This window comes from Felis catus, chromosome B1, assembly GCF_018350175.1.
Source record: "Felis catus isolate Fca126 chromosome B1, F.catus_Fca126_mat1.0, whole genome shotgun sequence".
NCBI lineage: Eukaryota > Metazoa > Chordata > Mammalia > Carnivora > Felidae > Felis > Felis catus.
The window spans coordinates 122,441,629-122,459,103 of NC_058371.1; the positions used below are offsets into that span (position 1 = coordinate 122,441,629).

General features: G+C 38.0%; 1 protein-coding gene across 1 annotated transcript in view; it reads right to left on the minus strand.

Moving 5' to 3' along the window:
- Nucleotides 1-963: 963 nt before the first annotated feature.
- Nucleotides 964-17,475, minus strand: part of METAP1 (methionyl aminopeptidase 1) — a 59,380-nt gene continuing 42,868 nt past the window's right edge. The window contains exons 7-11 of the mRNA XM_023252915.2: nt 16,550-16,688; nt 14,907-15,038; nt 11,688-11,831; nt 7,110-7,175; nt 964-2,785 (exon numbers count right to left, since the gene is read on the minus strand). Coding sequence (XP_023108683.1) covers nt 2,622-2,785; nt 7,110-7,175; nt 11,688-11,831; nt 14,907-15,038; nt 16,550-16,688 — 645 coding nt within the window. The 3' untranslated portion in view covers nt 964-2,621. The remainder of the gene's footprint in view (nt 2,786-7,109; nt 7,176-11,687; nt 11,832-14,906; nt 15,039-16,549; nt 16,689-17,475) is intronic.

Genomic DNA, 17,475 nt, shown 5'->3' on the forward strand with positions numbered 1-17,475 from the left:
TTTTTTTTTTTTTTTTTTTAAAAACAGCTTACAGATACCATGAGGGTGCATTCTGGGGGCCTTAGCAAAAAGTAAAGCACCATGCCTGCAATCTTAACCAAACACAAAGAAAAAAATAGTAGTTATAGGACAAAAGAATCAAGGTAAGATGACAAATTCCTCAACCTCCTATTAAATTTCGACCCGTGGCAAGTGGTATTAAAGTATCAGTGAACGGGTCCTAATGTACCTTAATCCACTACATCAGCAAAAGACATAAAATTTAAAGGCAAATGTTTCCCTGCTTCTAAATTATAATTCCAAGGGGGCTGGAGGACTGGCAGGAAAAACTATATGTATTAATTTAAAAGCTGACACAAGGGGTGCCTGGGTGGCTCAATCGGTTTGGCATCCGACTTCGGCTCAGGTCATGATCTCACAGCTCAGGAGTTCGAGCCCCGCATCGGGCTCTGTGCTGACAGCTCAGAGCCTGGAGCCTGCTTTGGATTCTGTGTCTCCCTCTCTCTGCTCTTCCCCAGCTCATGCTCTCTCTCAAAAATAAACAAACATTAAAAAAATTAAGTTGACACAAAAAATAAAAAGTTAATACACTCTGAAAAGTTGGCAGAATAATGAAACGTGAAGCTTTCTCATCTAATAAACATTTTAAATTAGATATATACAATTAGACTAGAGCCCATACTGTTTTGAAATCTACCAAACCAAAAAAAGCATCATCACCAATGTTAACCTTTTTACAAAAAAATTATCCTATCAAGATATTTTTTCCTTGAGCTTATATTCTAATGATCAAAGAAGCCCACACTGTTAATTCCACCATCAGTACCTAAAATGATTCCCTAAATATTCAGCATTCTGTCTTGAAAGCTCTCAAAACTATGGTTGCATCTCAAATACTGCTGATAGGCTCTGGTGAACTAAACACAGTACTGGAATTATGTAGTCGTTAAACTCGAAAAACTCTTCACTCAAATGGTCATGAGTTTATTTCAGATTATGAAATCAGCCACCCTACTCCCACCACTTCCCTCTGAAACCCCAAACAAATGCAGCAAAGTTAATAACTACACGGTGGGGGGGGGGGGAGGGGATAATGGGGATAATCGTTCAAACTTTTAATCTCCCTTTACACATTATATTAACATTCATATTGCAAGGCATTCCATTCACAAATATTACAGTTTGATAAAAAATTTCACACACATACCCCCAAAAGTCTATACCAGATTCAGTCACTTCACTAAATCATTAAAATAATAAAAGTAATGAAAACATTATCATAATTCTTTTAAAGCAATAAAGGTCTGAGGCACTCTGGGAAAGATGTTCTCATATAACATGTCAGTGGTATCAAATTATCTTACAAGAAAGTTACCAGATACCCAGTAATCAAGTACACTCCAATGACAACGACTTTGATCTGATACGTGTTCCCTGGATACACTTCCATTTGGACTGAACTACTGAAAGGAACAAAGATATTGGGCAGCTGGGGTCATTTCTAATGAGGTTCCCAACCATGTCAAGGTAAAGTGTGTTTTCAACACACCACGGACAGCTGCATCTCTACTGCAAGGGAACAGTACAATCTTCAAAGAAGTTCCTTTCTCATCACTACCAGGTTTACTAAATGTCAGAAGCTAACAGCCCACCTGACTTACTCTGCTCACTGCCAAAGAGATTTCAGAACTGTCTCTTCCCATCAACCTCCACAGTGCAACCGTTCACCCTTCTCTGAATATCTCCAAGGTTTGCCCTTGAAATAAAATAAGGGGAAGAAAGGGAGCTTTTTCCCTCCCATTTCGACCAGAAAGAGGTCTGAAAGAGCAATGTATCACAAAACGCTCATGCTCTGAAACAGCCAGCTATCATATGAAGCATGGCTATTTTTGCCAGAAACTAGATGTTTTTAAAATGTGACAACCCTTTTCCAAAGTGAATTTTGCCACAACCATTCACTGACAGAGTCCACACTGGAGAGGAAGTCTCACTGACCGAGTGCTTCCTTACACACAATTACAAGGGTAAATAAGTAGCATGGGGAAGGAGGGAGGCCAAATTCCCAACTGGGAAATAAATCACTGCAAACAATGGGTCCATTTATGACAGCATATAGCACTGTCAGGGCAGAATTAACACAAACCCAGGTCATATAGTGTTCAGGAATTACATACATGGAATTTAAAATGTATACATATATATTTCCATACATATATAATAAAAAAAATCTGGAACAACATATGTTGCTAAAGTTTCAAGGATTCTCATCTTCCACATTCACCTGAAGAGCAGCTGGCTCTTGCTGGCCCAGTTGTGGCAGTGATAAAAGCAACTAGAAGCAGGTTTACGTAAAAAGTGCTCAAAGGCCAAGTGAGAAAACAGGGGTGCAGAGATTTCTGGAGGGAGAGGGGAATACTGAAAAGAGTTGAGAATGTTTCTTTTATTCTTCTCAGCTTTTTCAGACCCAAGTCAAGTTCTTGACACACATCCAATGCTGTAGTCTTCCTTATCTACAGTCAAAACAAAACACATAATAAAAATCTCCTCTTCCATTCTGTACTCTCAATAAAATGCATGGTACAGCCAGAAGGTATTACTGAGATGTGCCATCTCGGGAGAAATTAAAATTGGGACATGAAGTGAGGCCGCGTGCTATCAAGTCGCCGGGTCAGGATTTCACAGCCAGTGTCCGTGACCAGCAGGGTGTGCTCAAACTGAGCAGACCGCTTTCCGTCTCTCGTCACGGCGGTCCAACCGTCTGGCCAGGTTTCATCCTGCCATCCACCTTAAACAAACAAACAAAAACAATTTCTTAATTCTATCGCTCAGTTTTCTAAACAAACTCTCTAGATAAGTGTATTTGCATGTACTCCTATATCCTTGGATATTACAGAAGCCAATTAGAAAATTCACTATTAAGACTCCAATTTACAAATGGTAGGCAGCTACATTCAAAAGAATGAAACTGGAAAAAAAAAAGAACGAAACTGCACTACTTGTTTACATAGTAAGCAAAATACACAACACACAAATATGAACTCAAAATTAAAGACTTGGAATTCCATGGATCTCCTTAAAGAAAACAGGCAGTAATCTCTTGGACATCAGCCTCACCAACATATTTATGAAATCTGTCTCCCGAGGCAAGGAAAACAAAAGCAAAAATAAACTATCGGGACTACATCAAAAATAAAAAGCATTTGCACAGCAAAAGACACCATCAACAAAACAGAAGGCAACCTACCGAATGCAAAAAGATATCTGCAAATGATAGATCTGATAAGGGGTTAATATCCAAATACATAAAGAATTTATATATACCTCAACACCAAAAACAAAAACAAAAACAAAGAATCCAATTAAAAATGAGGAGAGGACCTGAACATTTTTCCAAAGCAGACATCAGACAGCTAACAGACACATGAAAAGATACTCAACATCACTAATAATCAGGGAGCTACAAATCAAAACTACAATGAGATTATCACCTCACAACAGACAATAACATGTGTTGGTTGGTGAGGAAGTAGAGAAAAAGGGAACCCTTGTGGACTGCTAGTGTAACTGGTGCGGCCACTGTGAGAAAAATTAAAAATAGAATTACCACACAATCCAGTATTTCCATTACTAGGAACTTACCCAAAAACAACAAAAACACTCCTTCAAAAAGATATATGCACCCCTATGTTTACTGCAGCATTATGCAGAGTAGCCAAGATATGGAAGCAACTTTCAAGCATCCACTGATAGATGAATGGATGAAGAAGATACGGCATGCACACACAACAAAGTATTACACAGCCATGAAAAAGGGTGAGATCATGCCATTTGCAACAACACGGATGGACCTAGAGGGTATTATGCTAAGTGAAATAAGTTAGACAGAAAAAGACAAATACTCTTATGATTTCACTTACATGTAGAACTTAAAAAACAAAACCAATGAACAATCAAACAGACTCTTAAATTTTTTTTTTTAACATTTATTTATTTTTGAGACAGAGACAGACAGCGAGCAGGGGAGGGGCAGAGAGAGAGGAAGACACATCTGAAACAGGCTCCAGGCTGCTCTGAGCTGTTAGCACAGAGCCTCATGCGGGGCTGGAACTCACGAACTGTGAGATCATGACTTGAGTCAAAGTCGGATGCTTAATTGACTGAGCCACCCAGGTACCCCTGCGAAAGACTCTTAAATAGAGAGAACAAACAAGTGATTGCCAGAAGGGAGGTATATGGGGCGGGGTGGGGGGGCGTGAAATTAGGGAATTAAGAGGTACAAACTTCCAGTTATAAAACAAAGAAATCACGGAAATGAAAAGTAGAGCATAGAGAATATAGTCAATAAAATTGAGAGGTTGTGACTACAGTTATCACGATAAGCACCCGGTAATACATAGTACTGTCAAATCAGTATATTTAATCTATACCTAGAACTAATACAATATTGTACATCAATTATACCTCAGTAATAATAACAATAATAATAATACTCCTATTTATACTTCAACTGTTTTAGTTTTTCCTCCAACTTCATTTTGGTTTTTAGTTCAATGAAGTAATGATGATATTTTAAATTTCCTTGGGTGTGTTACAACTTCACATTTTTTATGCCTCCCAAATACCAAATCAAGATGGTATTTCCAAAATAAAGGCACTGGGTTTCATTTTAGAAAACATATTGATACAGCTCATTATAGAACTATGAGTTAAAAATTGAATTAATAAATTTAGCTCTTTCCTGGTACAACTTTGGCATAAACTACAGCCAATGTATATTGTAAAGGAAATCATCTTTTTACACTTTTATTACAGCATTTTTTTTAATGTTTATTTATTTTTAAGAGAGAGACAGAGAAAGAATGCAAGCAGGGAAGGGGCAGAGACAGAGAGGAAGAGAATCCCAAGCAGGCTCTTCTCTGTCAGGACAGAGCCTAACATGGGACTCGATGTCACGAACCATGACCTGAGCCAAAATCAAGAGTCAGACGCTTAATCGAGTGAGCCACCCGGGCGCCCCTATAGCATTTAATTTCTAATATGATTTTTAAATGGCAGGCACACGGATGGTGACAAGAGATTCTACTCTGAAATTTTTGACCACACCCCTCTAGTAACCAGAAAAAAAAAGGGGCTAAGAGAAAGAAATAGGATTGGTGAGAGAATTTTAAAAAATTAGAATGAGGTAAAATAGATAGGGAGGGGCTAAAAAGAGAAAGGAAACAAAGGGACAGTGAAAAAAGCCCCAGGACAATGAAAGAAACCACTCTAGAGAAAGAGAGAAGGAGGGGAGGCAGAGGTAAAATGAGAAAGTTATGCAATTCTGGATACTACTATAGAAGTGTGTTTATAGAGACTTTCTTGTCTCCAAATTAGATGTCAAAAAAATCAATACAGCCTTCATTCTGAGTAATCTTTACCAAAGATTAGGTCTCACTGACTCACACAAATCCTAGAACACATATAAAATGCAGTGAAGTAACCTACTTTTACAATACTAAATCCCAGCCTAAAAAGAAAATATGAGGTAGCTTAAAGAAAGTTAATTCATGCTTTGTCAAACATGTAAAGATGACTATAACTGGGTATTTTCTGACGTAATGAATAACCTTTTCACAACTGGATTAAAGACATAATACTTATCTAACTTTACTGCGAACTGCTTACAAAAGGTTCTTTACCAATGTCAAGTCAAACATATCTGGATCCTATTCGGAGAAAATTCAAATTCTTCTTTGCATTTGAAACTTTCCACTCCAGAGCTAGGATTTAGCCTACCTGAGTTACACTAAAGTATGTATGCTATAATATGATGACTATCTGAACAGGCTCTATGAAAAGTTATTTGCTTATTCTTGGAAATACCACACTGTGTCTCACCAACCAGGTGCCAGTTAATGAAAACAGGTATGTAACCAAAACTACACTTTCTTCTCAGTGTCTTGCTTTTCTCTGCTAATATACCTCCCACCCTCAGACTGGTTCCACAGGATCAGAACTTAATTCTTATTCCATGACAACGACAAAAACAGTACCTTGCATGTTTACAGCCCTTAAAAGGACACAAGGTATTTTGTGCTAATGTAAGTCGTCTCAATTCTTAATAGCTGCCCTGGGGAGCTGGCAGGTTAAAGACTGTAATTCCACTTTACAGAAAAGGCAACAAAGGATCAGGTTATAAGAAGGCAGCCTGTAGGCTGAATTTAGTGACTCACTTCTAAGGAAGGCAATCTGACAGAAGTAATGGGATGTCACTGCCAAGATCAGGTTATAAAAAAGACCGGAAGGATCCAGAGAGGAGGTATCCTTTAATGTAGGCCCCAGGACACACCAGCCCCACTACTATAGCCTCACTGCGTCCCCTAATCCCAACAGAGGACTGGCTGAGAAGAAAGGTGAAGAGAACATCCGACCATCTGAGCCACAAGCTCTAATCATGACACTGGGTCTTTATCAATGCTATGAGCCTGCCACAGGGAACAGCGACAGTGAGGACATAAAACTGCCAGCGTTAAGTATGTCTGTGCTGTGCTTTGTCCACAAGAGCTAAATAATGCCACCTGATGACCTGAGCGCAGACCCTGAGCAGGCAGAACAGCTCATGAGTTTGGTCTAAGTCAGCTGCCATGTAACTAGCTAGATGACTTCAGAAGAGTTACTTACCTGCTTCAAGGATCAGTTTACTCTTCTGTATGATGGGGATAGCACCTACCTCGTGAGTTGTGGAGAAGCAAATCATATACCCCTGTCTGCCTCGAAGTGAGTGGCTCTACTTCTTTTTCCCTCCCCCTGGACACCCATCAAAAAGCTACACAGGCTTGATGGAGGCTCCTGTTATTACAACACACCCTTTGACAGAATCTTTTATGGAAAGGGACCGGGATTCAAGTACTTCAGCATCTACTGACAGCAGAATTACCAGACAGAAAGCACTGCTTTCTTGCCAGCCCTTACAGTTTTCAGTTCTCTACATGATACTGAATTGAGCTTGAGATGCGACTGGGAGTGGAAATGAACCAAAAAGAGAATAAACAGAGCAGACTACTGATCTGATCATGAGTGACCAAAAGTAAATTAAAATTCAAGAACATTATAGCATCCTTTTTTCTCACCTTCACAAATCATTGGCTCAATTGTAAATACATGGCCAGCCTTCATCACTCCAACTGCTTTATTTTCTGAAATTAAAGAAAAAAAAATTCTCAAAACCCAGCTAAAAACCAGCAGCATACTGTTGAACAGCTCCCTTGTCAGAGTACACAGCTTGCATTCCTATCAGTGATTCTTAAATTCTTCTCTCCTTTCCCAATTCCCCCTTCTTAAAGGGGATCATTCAACAAACAGGTATTTTGCAGATATCCACCTGCTGTGGGGCAGATACTGTCCTAGGCATATTTTATTCTGCTTCTATTTTCTCTAGGAAAACACAGAGATGTCTGCAAAGTGATTTCAGATGAAGTTATCACTTCTATGAAATGAAAAGTACCACCATTTATGTTACACCAGGAGTAGAGTTGAAATCATGCAACCAAGCAAAGTTCCATTACTCACCCAGATATTTAAAGGAAAACAACAGATGTTCCAGATTACGCCGGAAGCCTCGCACCTTTTGGGCGGGTGTGTGGATGTGGGGTGAGGGGGGAGCAGGCACACAGCCCACAGAAACAATGGCACGATTCTCATGGGGCTTTTATGTTGCCTTCTTTTTCTTATCTTCAAAAAGGAACAAAGCCTCTATGTATGAACCTACTTTTTTTTAATGATAAAACTATCCCTTTTTATCTGAAAACAGAAATTCCATTTTCTCCCCCAAATACTTTTTTAGCTTTTTGTTCACTAATACGAGAGTATTTTTCAGGACCATCATGAAAGACACAACGATGAGTTCAAGTATTCAAACTGGTCATCCTCCAAAAAAGGCCAAAAGGTAAAAACAGGGATGGGCATTTTTAGATAATCTCAGACAAAATTGGAGAATCAGTTTAAAGTTCCAATTAAAAAAACAAAAAAACAAAAAACTGATGTGAGCGTCAGTAAACAAATGACTGCATTTGCTCTGCTTAACCACCAGATGGCAACAGCACTGGCTTTCAGGGTTTCTTGGTAAGGCTGGTCTTGGAGATGGTGGCTTTGGTAATGAATGACACGTGTCCAGAGGCTGAATCCACTAAACGCCATCTAGATGTGATCTAATCTCACCTGCACATTTATATTCCTACACATCCTTCCTTGTGAAAAGCCATCATGCTGCTTTTCACTCTCTTACGTATTGCCAAAATACACGCACTGCAGATTCCAAATCTGGACTTTCTAAATCATCCTAAAATCTGAGAGGCAAAAAACAATGACTTACTATTTCTAAGAACTTTCTTTCCTAATGACCTGCAACTTACTACATATAAAGAATTGGTCATATTCTCCTGGGGATATGTATTTTTTTTACTGTCAAAAGGGTAGCAGTGTGATGTCACAGAAAGAAAAAGGATAAAGGAATCTGGAACTGAGCTGTCCCATTGCTGCAGCACTGGAAGCATGTAGCCTCCAAGAGCACTTGCCAAGTGGCTAGTCAGAATGATGTCAACTGTTCAGTGTAAAATATATGCCGATTTCAAAGATGAAATATATATCTCAATCATTTTTACACTGATTAAATGCTGAAATGCTAATTTTGTGAATGCAACGCATTACATAAAATATATCATTCAAGTTAATTCCACCTATTTATTTTTTTTTTACTGACCACTAGAAATTTTTAAATTACATAGGCACCTCGCAAGATATTACTATTGGACAGTGATGAAACAGAGACTCAAAGTTCCACTCCTTTCTTCTGTCACTGACTCATTATTCTAGAAGTTACCACTCCTACTCAACTTGACTCATGGTTTGTTTCTCCATGTACCTCACTCAGCAAACATACATTATCTGATTGACTACACGACTGCAGACAGTATGCTAAGTACTTCTGTAAAAAGCTGTACCTGCTCTACCATCTACCTCACAGATTATTTAACATACATTCCAAACGTAGGGTATTATCATCACTACCTCTCAGCCCTAATGACTTAAATAAAAGGAAATCAATTCTAACAAGGACTTCTCTAACATAGAAGGCGTGGAGGAAGTTACACAACAGTTTCCTAGTTCCACCTTCAGCTGGTTAGGAATATGGAGTTACAAGCCAAAGCAGGGATCATTTATACATTTCAAAAGGTCTCAGCTGCACAAAGACTCAGCAGTTTCCTTTTACACTTCCCTAAAGTGATCACAACATATTTTAATATATATAAACCTGACTGAAACTGGACTTTCCATAAATGTATCAAACATATGAAATCAAGTATACCTGGCCCTTGCTTCTTTTTTCAGAACTGTTTTTTATTTCTAATTAAATGGTTTTATGTATTTTATGGACACGATCATCACTGACCCATGTCCCCTTCTCCCATAAATTCTATCTTCTTCCATCTCTTTATATAATCCGTATCTAAATCTGAGTCTGTCATTTGTCAATTCAGTAAGTAAAGGGAATTTTTTCACCCCCCCCCACCCCGCACACACTCTTTTTACACAAACATACACACACTCATGTATCCCTGTAATCAGAGTAGCCACTTCCATTCTGTTAATGGAATGCACATCAGATTACAGGGCTTACCAGGAAGGAATTAAGTTGGCTACTTATTTTCTGTTGCTAATTTTTATTTCAAGCACAATTCACAGCTTATATAAAGAAAACTTTGTGGTCTGCTAATAAATGTTTGCTGATAGGTACCAAATGCTGTGCTCCAAACTACTTCTCCAGCTTCTCCCATTGAGAGGTTTCTCACTCCTTTCCCTTTTCTTCACAACTACTGACATCTAGAATCTTACCACCTCACACCTCGACTACGGCAACAAGTGTGCATCAGGCTGGCTAGACTAGCTCACACCTGCAATACACTCTAGACAACACTGCCAAATTTGTCTTCCCAAAATAGCAACTTCACCTTGTCATTCTTCTGCACGAAAATGTTTCCGATAATCCCAGCAAATAAAGTCAAATATCCTTGGTCTGGCACTGCCTCCTGCTGTATTATTAATATATAGTACTCAGCCCTAGCTCATCATGTCTCTGTTCGCTCTCAACTTGAAACATCTATTCATGCTTCCTCTCCACCTGGAATTTCTTCCTCATCTCCACCAAGCCAAAATTTCAACCATTCTTTTTTTCTCCCACAGGAACTACACCAACTGCTTCGGTCCTTACCAGGCGGCACAAAGTATGGGAATAAAGATTGCCTCTAGAAGGACAAAACCCAGGTACCACTCCTAGTCTTGGTATTTATTTACTAGTCTGTGTGAACCTGAGTAAATGAAGTACTTTTCTAAGCACAGAATCTGCATTTATTTATTTTGTTTGTTTGTTTATTTAGCAGAATCTGCTCTTAAAATAGGGCTAAGAAATTATTCAGAGTTGTGATGATCAAATGAAATAATGTATATCCATCATTATCATCATCATCATCATCATCATCATCATCCTAAAAGTTAACACTAATTGTTTTCCATGTACTATCTCACTTAATCCTAGTAACAATTCTAGGGTAGGTGCCACTCCCTACTATTGTTCAAGATGAGAAAACTTAAGCACAAGAAATTATGTGAAAGTGCCTACACAGCAATAACTCACATATATTTGTTAAATTCCTTCTTAGGTCACTTACTGTGGACAGCTTTCATTTCTAGCACTAAATAAACAGACTTATTCTTGCATGCCTTATCTCTCCAAGAGAAAAAGGTTTCTGGAAGACATTAATTGTCCCACACTTCCTTTCTTATTCTATCAGATAGCACTCAACTTAAAAAGGTACTTCATCTATCTCCTTTATTTATACCAACAAATAGTACAGTATCTGATATATACTACAAAAATCAAACCAAGCCAAACCAATTTCATTTAAGGAATCAAAAAAGTGACAGCAGAGAATGCCTGATGACTCAGTCTGACTTCAGCTCAGGTCATGATCTCATGGTTCATGAGTTCAAGCCCCACATCGAACTCACTGTGTCAGCACAGAGCCTGCTTCAGATTCTCTGTCTCCCTCTGTCTGCTCCTCACCCACTCATGGGTGCACACTCTCTCCTTCTCAAAAATGAATACACATTAAAAAAAAAAAAAATAGTGATAGCTGGATCCATGGCAGAGGCTGTTGACCAGAATTAGGTTACTTCTCTGAGAGTCCTCAGCTAGATTACACTTCCCAATCTCCTTTTCAGTTAGTGTAGCCATGTGACTGAATTCCCACCAATGAAAAGTAAATGTAAGTGATCTATGCCAATTTCAGGCTGGTTCATTAAAACCTCCCAAAGATACCCCTCTCCACGCTTTTCCCCCTCCTCCCAGTATCTACAGATTAGAAGAATAACTCCCAAAGTGATCTTGAAAGGTGTAGGTTGACGATGACAGAACCTGAGTCACAGAATAATTGCCGTATCACCACCACCCCAATAGTGACCAAACACATTTTGGACTGTTAGGTGAGCAAGATAACAAATGTGTATTGTGTATGAGCACATATACATTTTGAGGGTCCATTTATAACAGTTAATAGAAAAATAAATACAAAATAGTAGGTCCTGTTAAATGTTTGAATAAATATTTGTTAAATAAATGGTTAGCAAACAGCAAATCTTTGGGTAGTACTTACTGGCATAATGGGGTACATTAGGGGCTGTATGAAAAAGCTTGTGGATTCCATGCCCACAATAGCTTCGAACAACTGAAAACCCATTTGCTTGGGCATGCTTCTGAATAATGTTTCCCAATTCTCTGTATCGAACACCAGGTTTCACTGGAAGGAAAAAAGAGGACTCATGACAAAGTAATAGTAAGTGACACTTACTGCCAATTACTATCTATGTGCCTGGAACCTTTCCAAATGCTTTATATTTCTACATTACATGCCTATACATAAACATGTCCCTTACAAAACTTTCAGATGAGGAAACCAAGGGTAACAGATACTACACTGCCAATAAATAGCAAAGTTGAGATTCAAACTAGTAGCACCTGTACTTCCTCCTTCGGTGCAGAAAGGGACACATGTGCAGTACTAAGGGGTTGAGAGACATACCTTTTGCTTTCTAAATAGACAAAAGAAAGGGGCGCCTAGGTGGCTCAGTCCGCTGGGCATCCCAACTTCGGCTCACCACTGGTGGGTTCGAGCCCCACATCGAGCTCTGTGCTGACAGCTCAGAGCCTAGAGCCTGCTTTGGATTCTGTATCTCCCTCTCTGACCCTCCCCGGCTCATACTCTGTCTCTCTCTCCCCCAAAAATAAACATTAAACAAAATTTTTAAATAGACAAAAGAATGGAAAACAGGCATCTCTTTCTCTCCTTCTCTAAGGTCAAGTGTGCTATCCTATTAAAGCGAGCAGAAGAAGTAAAGTAGGAAAGAGCACCAGGACAAAAAGCAATGTCCAGAAAGTAACTTGGACTTATCCTTAGTTTCAGAGTGATCAAGTTCTCAAAGGATTACTTCCCCTGGGCTTCTTTCCCCATAAAAGTGATCCTCAAATTACTCACAGTTGCCTCTGAAGACAGTCCTGAGGATAGGGTATAGAAAGATACTTCTCACTATATACTTCCTGCTCTGCTTAATTTTTATGACTTTTGCCACTATAAACCAAAACAAACAAAGTGGTTCTTGTTGTTGTTATGGCTGTCCCAGCACTGAGACCCCCAAGCTGGGCGCTGCCCAGACTCCCAGAGAACCTAGTCATGGTTCTGGTGCTCCAACTCCCTACAGTCTCCTAACTCTGCCTCCCCGATTTTCAACCTGTGGTTCCAGTACAATGTATTGCCTCCAGCCAATCAAATCTCTGGGCAAATAGCTCCAGGAATTATTTCAATTAATATGTACTTGTTCTTAACTCTATGTTCCAGCTTGACTGTTTTCAGGGGTGGGAAGTTAATAATGTTGAGGAACAAGGTTGACTTGCATAATGATTTGCTTGCATTCCCATCCAAGCCTTCTTATCAGCCCCAGTCACGGGGGAGCAAAGCAAAACTTTAACCCATTTTGCGCAATATACAACAACAACAAAAAATCCCTGTTCAAAAATAATGAGAATAAAAGAGAGGAGATTTCTCCCTAATTCTCAAACTAGAGGCAATTCTCATCCCAAGGATGCACTTCATAAGTACCTGGAGACGCTTTTAGTTTTCACCACTAGGAGGGCCGGTGCAAACTGGCATCTAGCGGGTAAAGACCAAGAATGTGGCTAAGCATCCTACAATGCACAGGATAGGCCCTACAATAAAGAATTACCAGACTCAAAACAATTTAATGTGTAGATTGAGAAGCCCAATTCTAAAAGGATAATTTTAACAACAGTCAAGCTCTACTGCTCTACACCATGTTGAGCAGCCAAGCCAGTAGAAAATAAGGGGCAAGAATGATACATACAAAGGTATTAATAGCACTTTCCAGAGTTCTATCCTGGCTACTGTGACAAAGACTTTGGTATCTGCTGGTTTCTTGATAAGTTCTATTCCTGTGTCTTTGTAAAACAACATTTCAGCTCTCTGGTTATGTCCATCAACTCACAGAAGAGCAAAAAGGATATAAACATCAAAGATACTACCTGGCAGAAACCCTAAAAATTGTTTTAAACTACAACTTCCAAAAATGAGAAACTAAACACTAAAGAATATTAGCTTTTACATAATCAACACAGACACTTGAAAGTATCACATTTTCATTTTTCATTCCTCTATTAGTAAAAATGTCATCATTTTCCATGCATATTAAAATGGACTCAAAAAAATAAAAATAACAGATCTATGTTATCAGAGATAACTATGTGTTTGTCAAAGAATGTGGTCCTGTACAATACTTTGTGGATGATATATCAGGTTTATTGTGGGGGAAAGGAAGGTGAATACAGATAATATACTGAACAATATAGCTAAAATGTCATGGGATTCAACCTAAAAAGTTGTTTGAACTCCAACTGTCCTCTTAGTAACAGTCTGCTAACATTCGCAACAAGCCATTCTTTCTCCTCCTAAGACATACTATAAACAACAACAACAAAATCTGTATGAGCTATCTGAGTGGACAAAGACAGCCTGAGAAAAATCCTACAGAAATATACCTGTACTCAAAGATATTATTCACTACAATAGCAAGACATCTAGAAAACACCAAATTCTAGTAGGGGAATACTTGTAGAAATTTTTATAGTATGAAATATAATATATAGCCATTTAAAACAAGGGGGTAGATCTATGCATGCACGTACATATGTTAATTGGGAAAAATCACAAAGACCCTACTGAGAAAACATACAAATTACAGAATATTACAAATATTATAACTCCAATTAACCTAACTAAACACATACACATAAATATATGTGGTATGCATATGTCCATCTGTTAATGTACAGGGGAGAAAAAAACCTAAATGTTAAACGCAGATACCTCTGGGAAAAAAGATATAAAAAGGAAAGAGGTAAGTATAAAGGAAGATCGTTCATTTTTCTCTCACAATCTAGCATTAATTTTTTTTAAAACGAGAACATAATATGAAAGAATTAACATGTAGGAAAAAAAACTGCATTTAAGAACTACACATTTCTATACACTTATCATGTTATACATATAATATACATTCCTCCTCATTTATCGGTCAAAGAAAGATAAATCACAGAAGAGATAAAGGATGATAAGCAATCATCTGGTCCACCTCATCAAGGGATCCCCAAATCACCCGTATACCCATCACTGCTAAAACCCACGCTAACTCAGGCAGGGTAGAGGCAAAGCTGGTAAGGGCAAGGAAAGAACTGTGGAGGGACGAGCCATCTGAAGCCCATCAACACGTAACAGCTCTAGAGGGTGCCCAGCACTGCCACTGACCTGCGTCAATGGCTTGCATCAGGCACTCATACGTGGTCTGAACCAGTTTCCGTGCTCCCTCGTCCACATCTCCGACAAAAAACGTCTCATTCAAGTCCCCGTGGTAGCCATTGCGATAAAGAGTGATGTCCACTGTAAAACAATGTACAAATATATAGACCATATTTTTGTTTCAAAATAGAAGACATTTCTCCAACATGACAGCATCAAGCAGCTTAATGAGAAAGACAATTTCTGCATTCTCAAACTAGACACTAATGGATATACAGTTATCGCCTGAAAGACATTCCTTGTCTGTCATGCAACTAAACTCACTGTGGCGGAAAAGGATGTGGTCACGCAGCACAAGCCAGATGGTGGTCTTTTATACTTACAGTACTAATTAGATCATTTATGTCAGAAGAAATGTATTGAGGATACATTCACACAAGATCAATAAGCAATTAATAACATTAAATGGAGGACTATGCTATGTTTCAACATTAAACAGAAAATACTGCTTTCACTTACTGTCTAACGCGTTTTTTTCTCTTCCTAGTGAATCACTAAATAAAAAAACTTATGCTGTTCTACACTTATTTTTTTCAAAAACTCATTTGCTTTCACTTATTTGTGAATATTCACCCTTCCCTTTGTTACCATATTGAATACATACAGACTACTAACATACAACTGTAATACACTATATGTATGTTAAATGAGTTTTTTTAAACCATGAATTTTGACCAACCTACAGTATCACGATATAGGTGTGTTGGCTAGCATGACACGTACATTCCTGAAAAACCTCACACATTATGTAATAAATGTGTAAAAATAAAATAACAGGTTTGTATGAAAAATAATAATTAAAAATAACAGGGTATGTATGAAAAACAGGGTTGGGCAAAAGCCATGGCCTTTGTAAACAGATACCCTAACTAAAAAATAACAACCGAACAACAAGTGTTGGCTGTCTCCATTATCACTCCCAGTCAGCATCATAGGCAAAGCATCCCCTGCAGCCTTACCACTTGGGCTCATGCTTCCTCATCTGACAGGTAAGCGTTTGAAGGTTTCTGATTACTAACAAGACCAAGGTCATCAATATTAAAAATACCATACCATCTAGGGATGTCTTCTTCATCGGTATTTCTTTTTATCGCAGCTCCTTCCTCTGCACTTGCAGCGTCCCCAGATAGTTTAATACAGTGGCCCCTGTAGCCACTTTCTGAATTTCTTACATCAAGGAAGGCATTCTGTAGGATTTTACCTTTTTTCTTAAGATCTTCATATATTACTAAAAATTTTTCATTCTCTGTAAGAAAGCCTGCCCTGATCTCTTCAACACCATTAGTGGACTAAAAGAAAAGGCAGGGGGGAGGAGTGAATCCCACCTGAATCAACATTACTTCCACATTTCACTGACATCTTCCACGATTTGTCAATCACAATCATGCTGTGCCAAACATATCATACTAGAAGTACTTAAAATCATAAAAAATGTTTCCACAGATTTAAGATTTCTTTAAAATTTTAAATACAAAAAAGGGATAAGTTAAAGACAGAAAGCAAGTAAAGAAAACACAAGTCACTATCAGACTCCCAAAACCTTGTTGTTGCTTTGCTCGTGGTGACAAAAGTCATGCTTACACATTACTTACCGTTAACAATATCACCTTCTTGCAAGGGCCGTCTGTCTGGAATCCCGTGGCATATCACTTCATTCACTGAAGTACAACAAGACTTTGGGAAATTATAATAATTCAGGGGAGAGGGATAACAATTTCTTGCAATACATGCCTATAAGAAATTAAAATACAGAGAAAATAGTTTGGAATGTGCAAAAGAAAAAAATCTATATGCAATTAACCAGATTTTAAAATTTTTTTAATGTGAAAAAAACTGTTGTACAGATGCTCCTAATGAACTTATTTAATATATCATTTTAGAAAAAGTAATAAATATTATCTTAAACAATATACATCAGACTGTAGACAAACCAATATACTGGTAAGTGCAAAAGTAAAGCAATTTCACATATTATAACTATTTCCAAGTACACACAAATGTTACTACATGAAGATTCTAGTTTGGAATTAACTACTCTTTATTAAAAATATATTATTTAAAATAAAAAGATAATATCTAAAGCAAATATTAAATGTACTTTTAATGTAATTATATCTTATAACCAGCTTATATATATCCTTATAACCAAAAATGGAATACCAGCATAATTAAGAGATGACAAAGTACTTCCTGATACATTTTAATCACTACATTCACATGGAACAACAAGGGAACCTCTAAGAAAATGGTCTGGTTTTCCTTAACAAGTCTTATTTTACTTGGATGTTTTTACATAGTGGGAGTTACAACATATATAATTTCTGTTTCCATACTACCACACAGTCTTCAGACCAATAAATACTTGCATATAATATGATTTGTGAAATATACCATAATTTTACTGGCAATTCCACTACTATTAGAAATTTAAATGAAGTTTCCTCAATTACAAAAAATATTACAACCAGTAACTATATGCCTGTCACTTTTCCCTTATTTGATGACATGCTTCTCACAG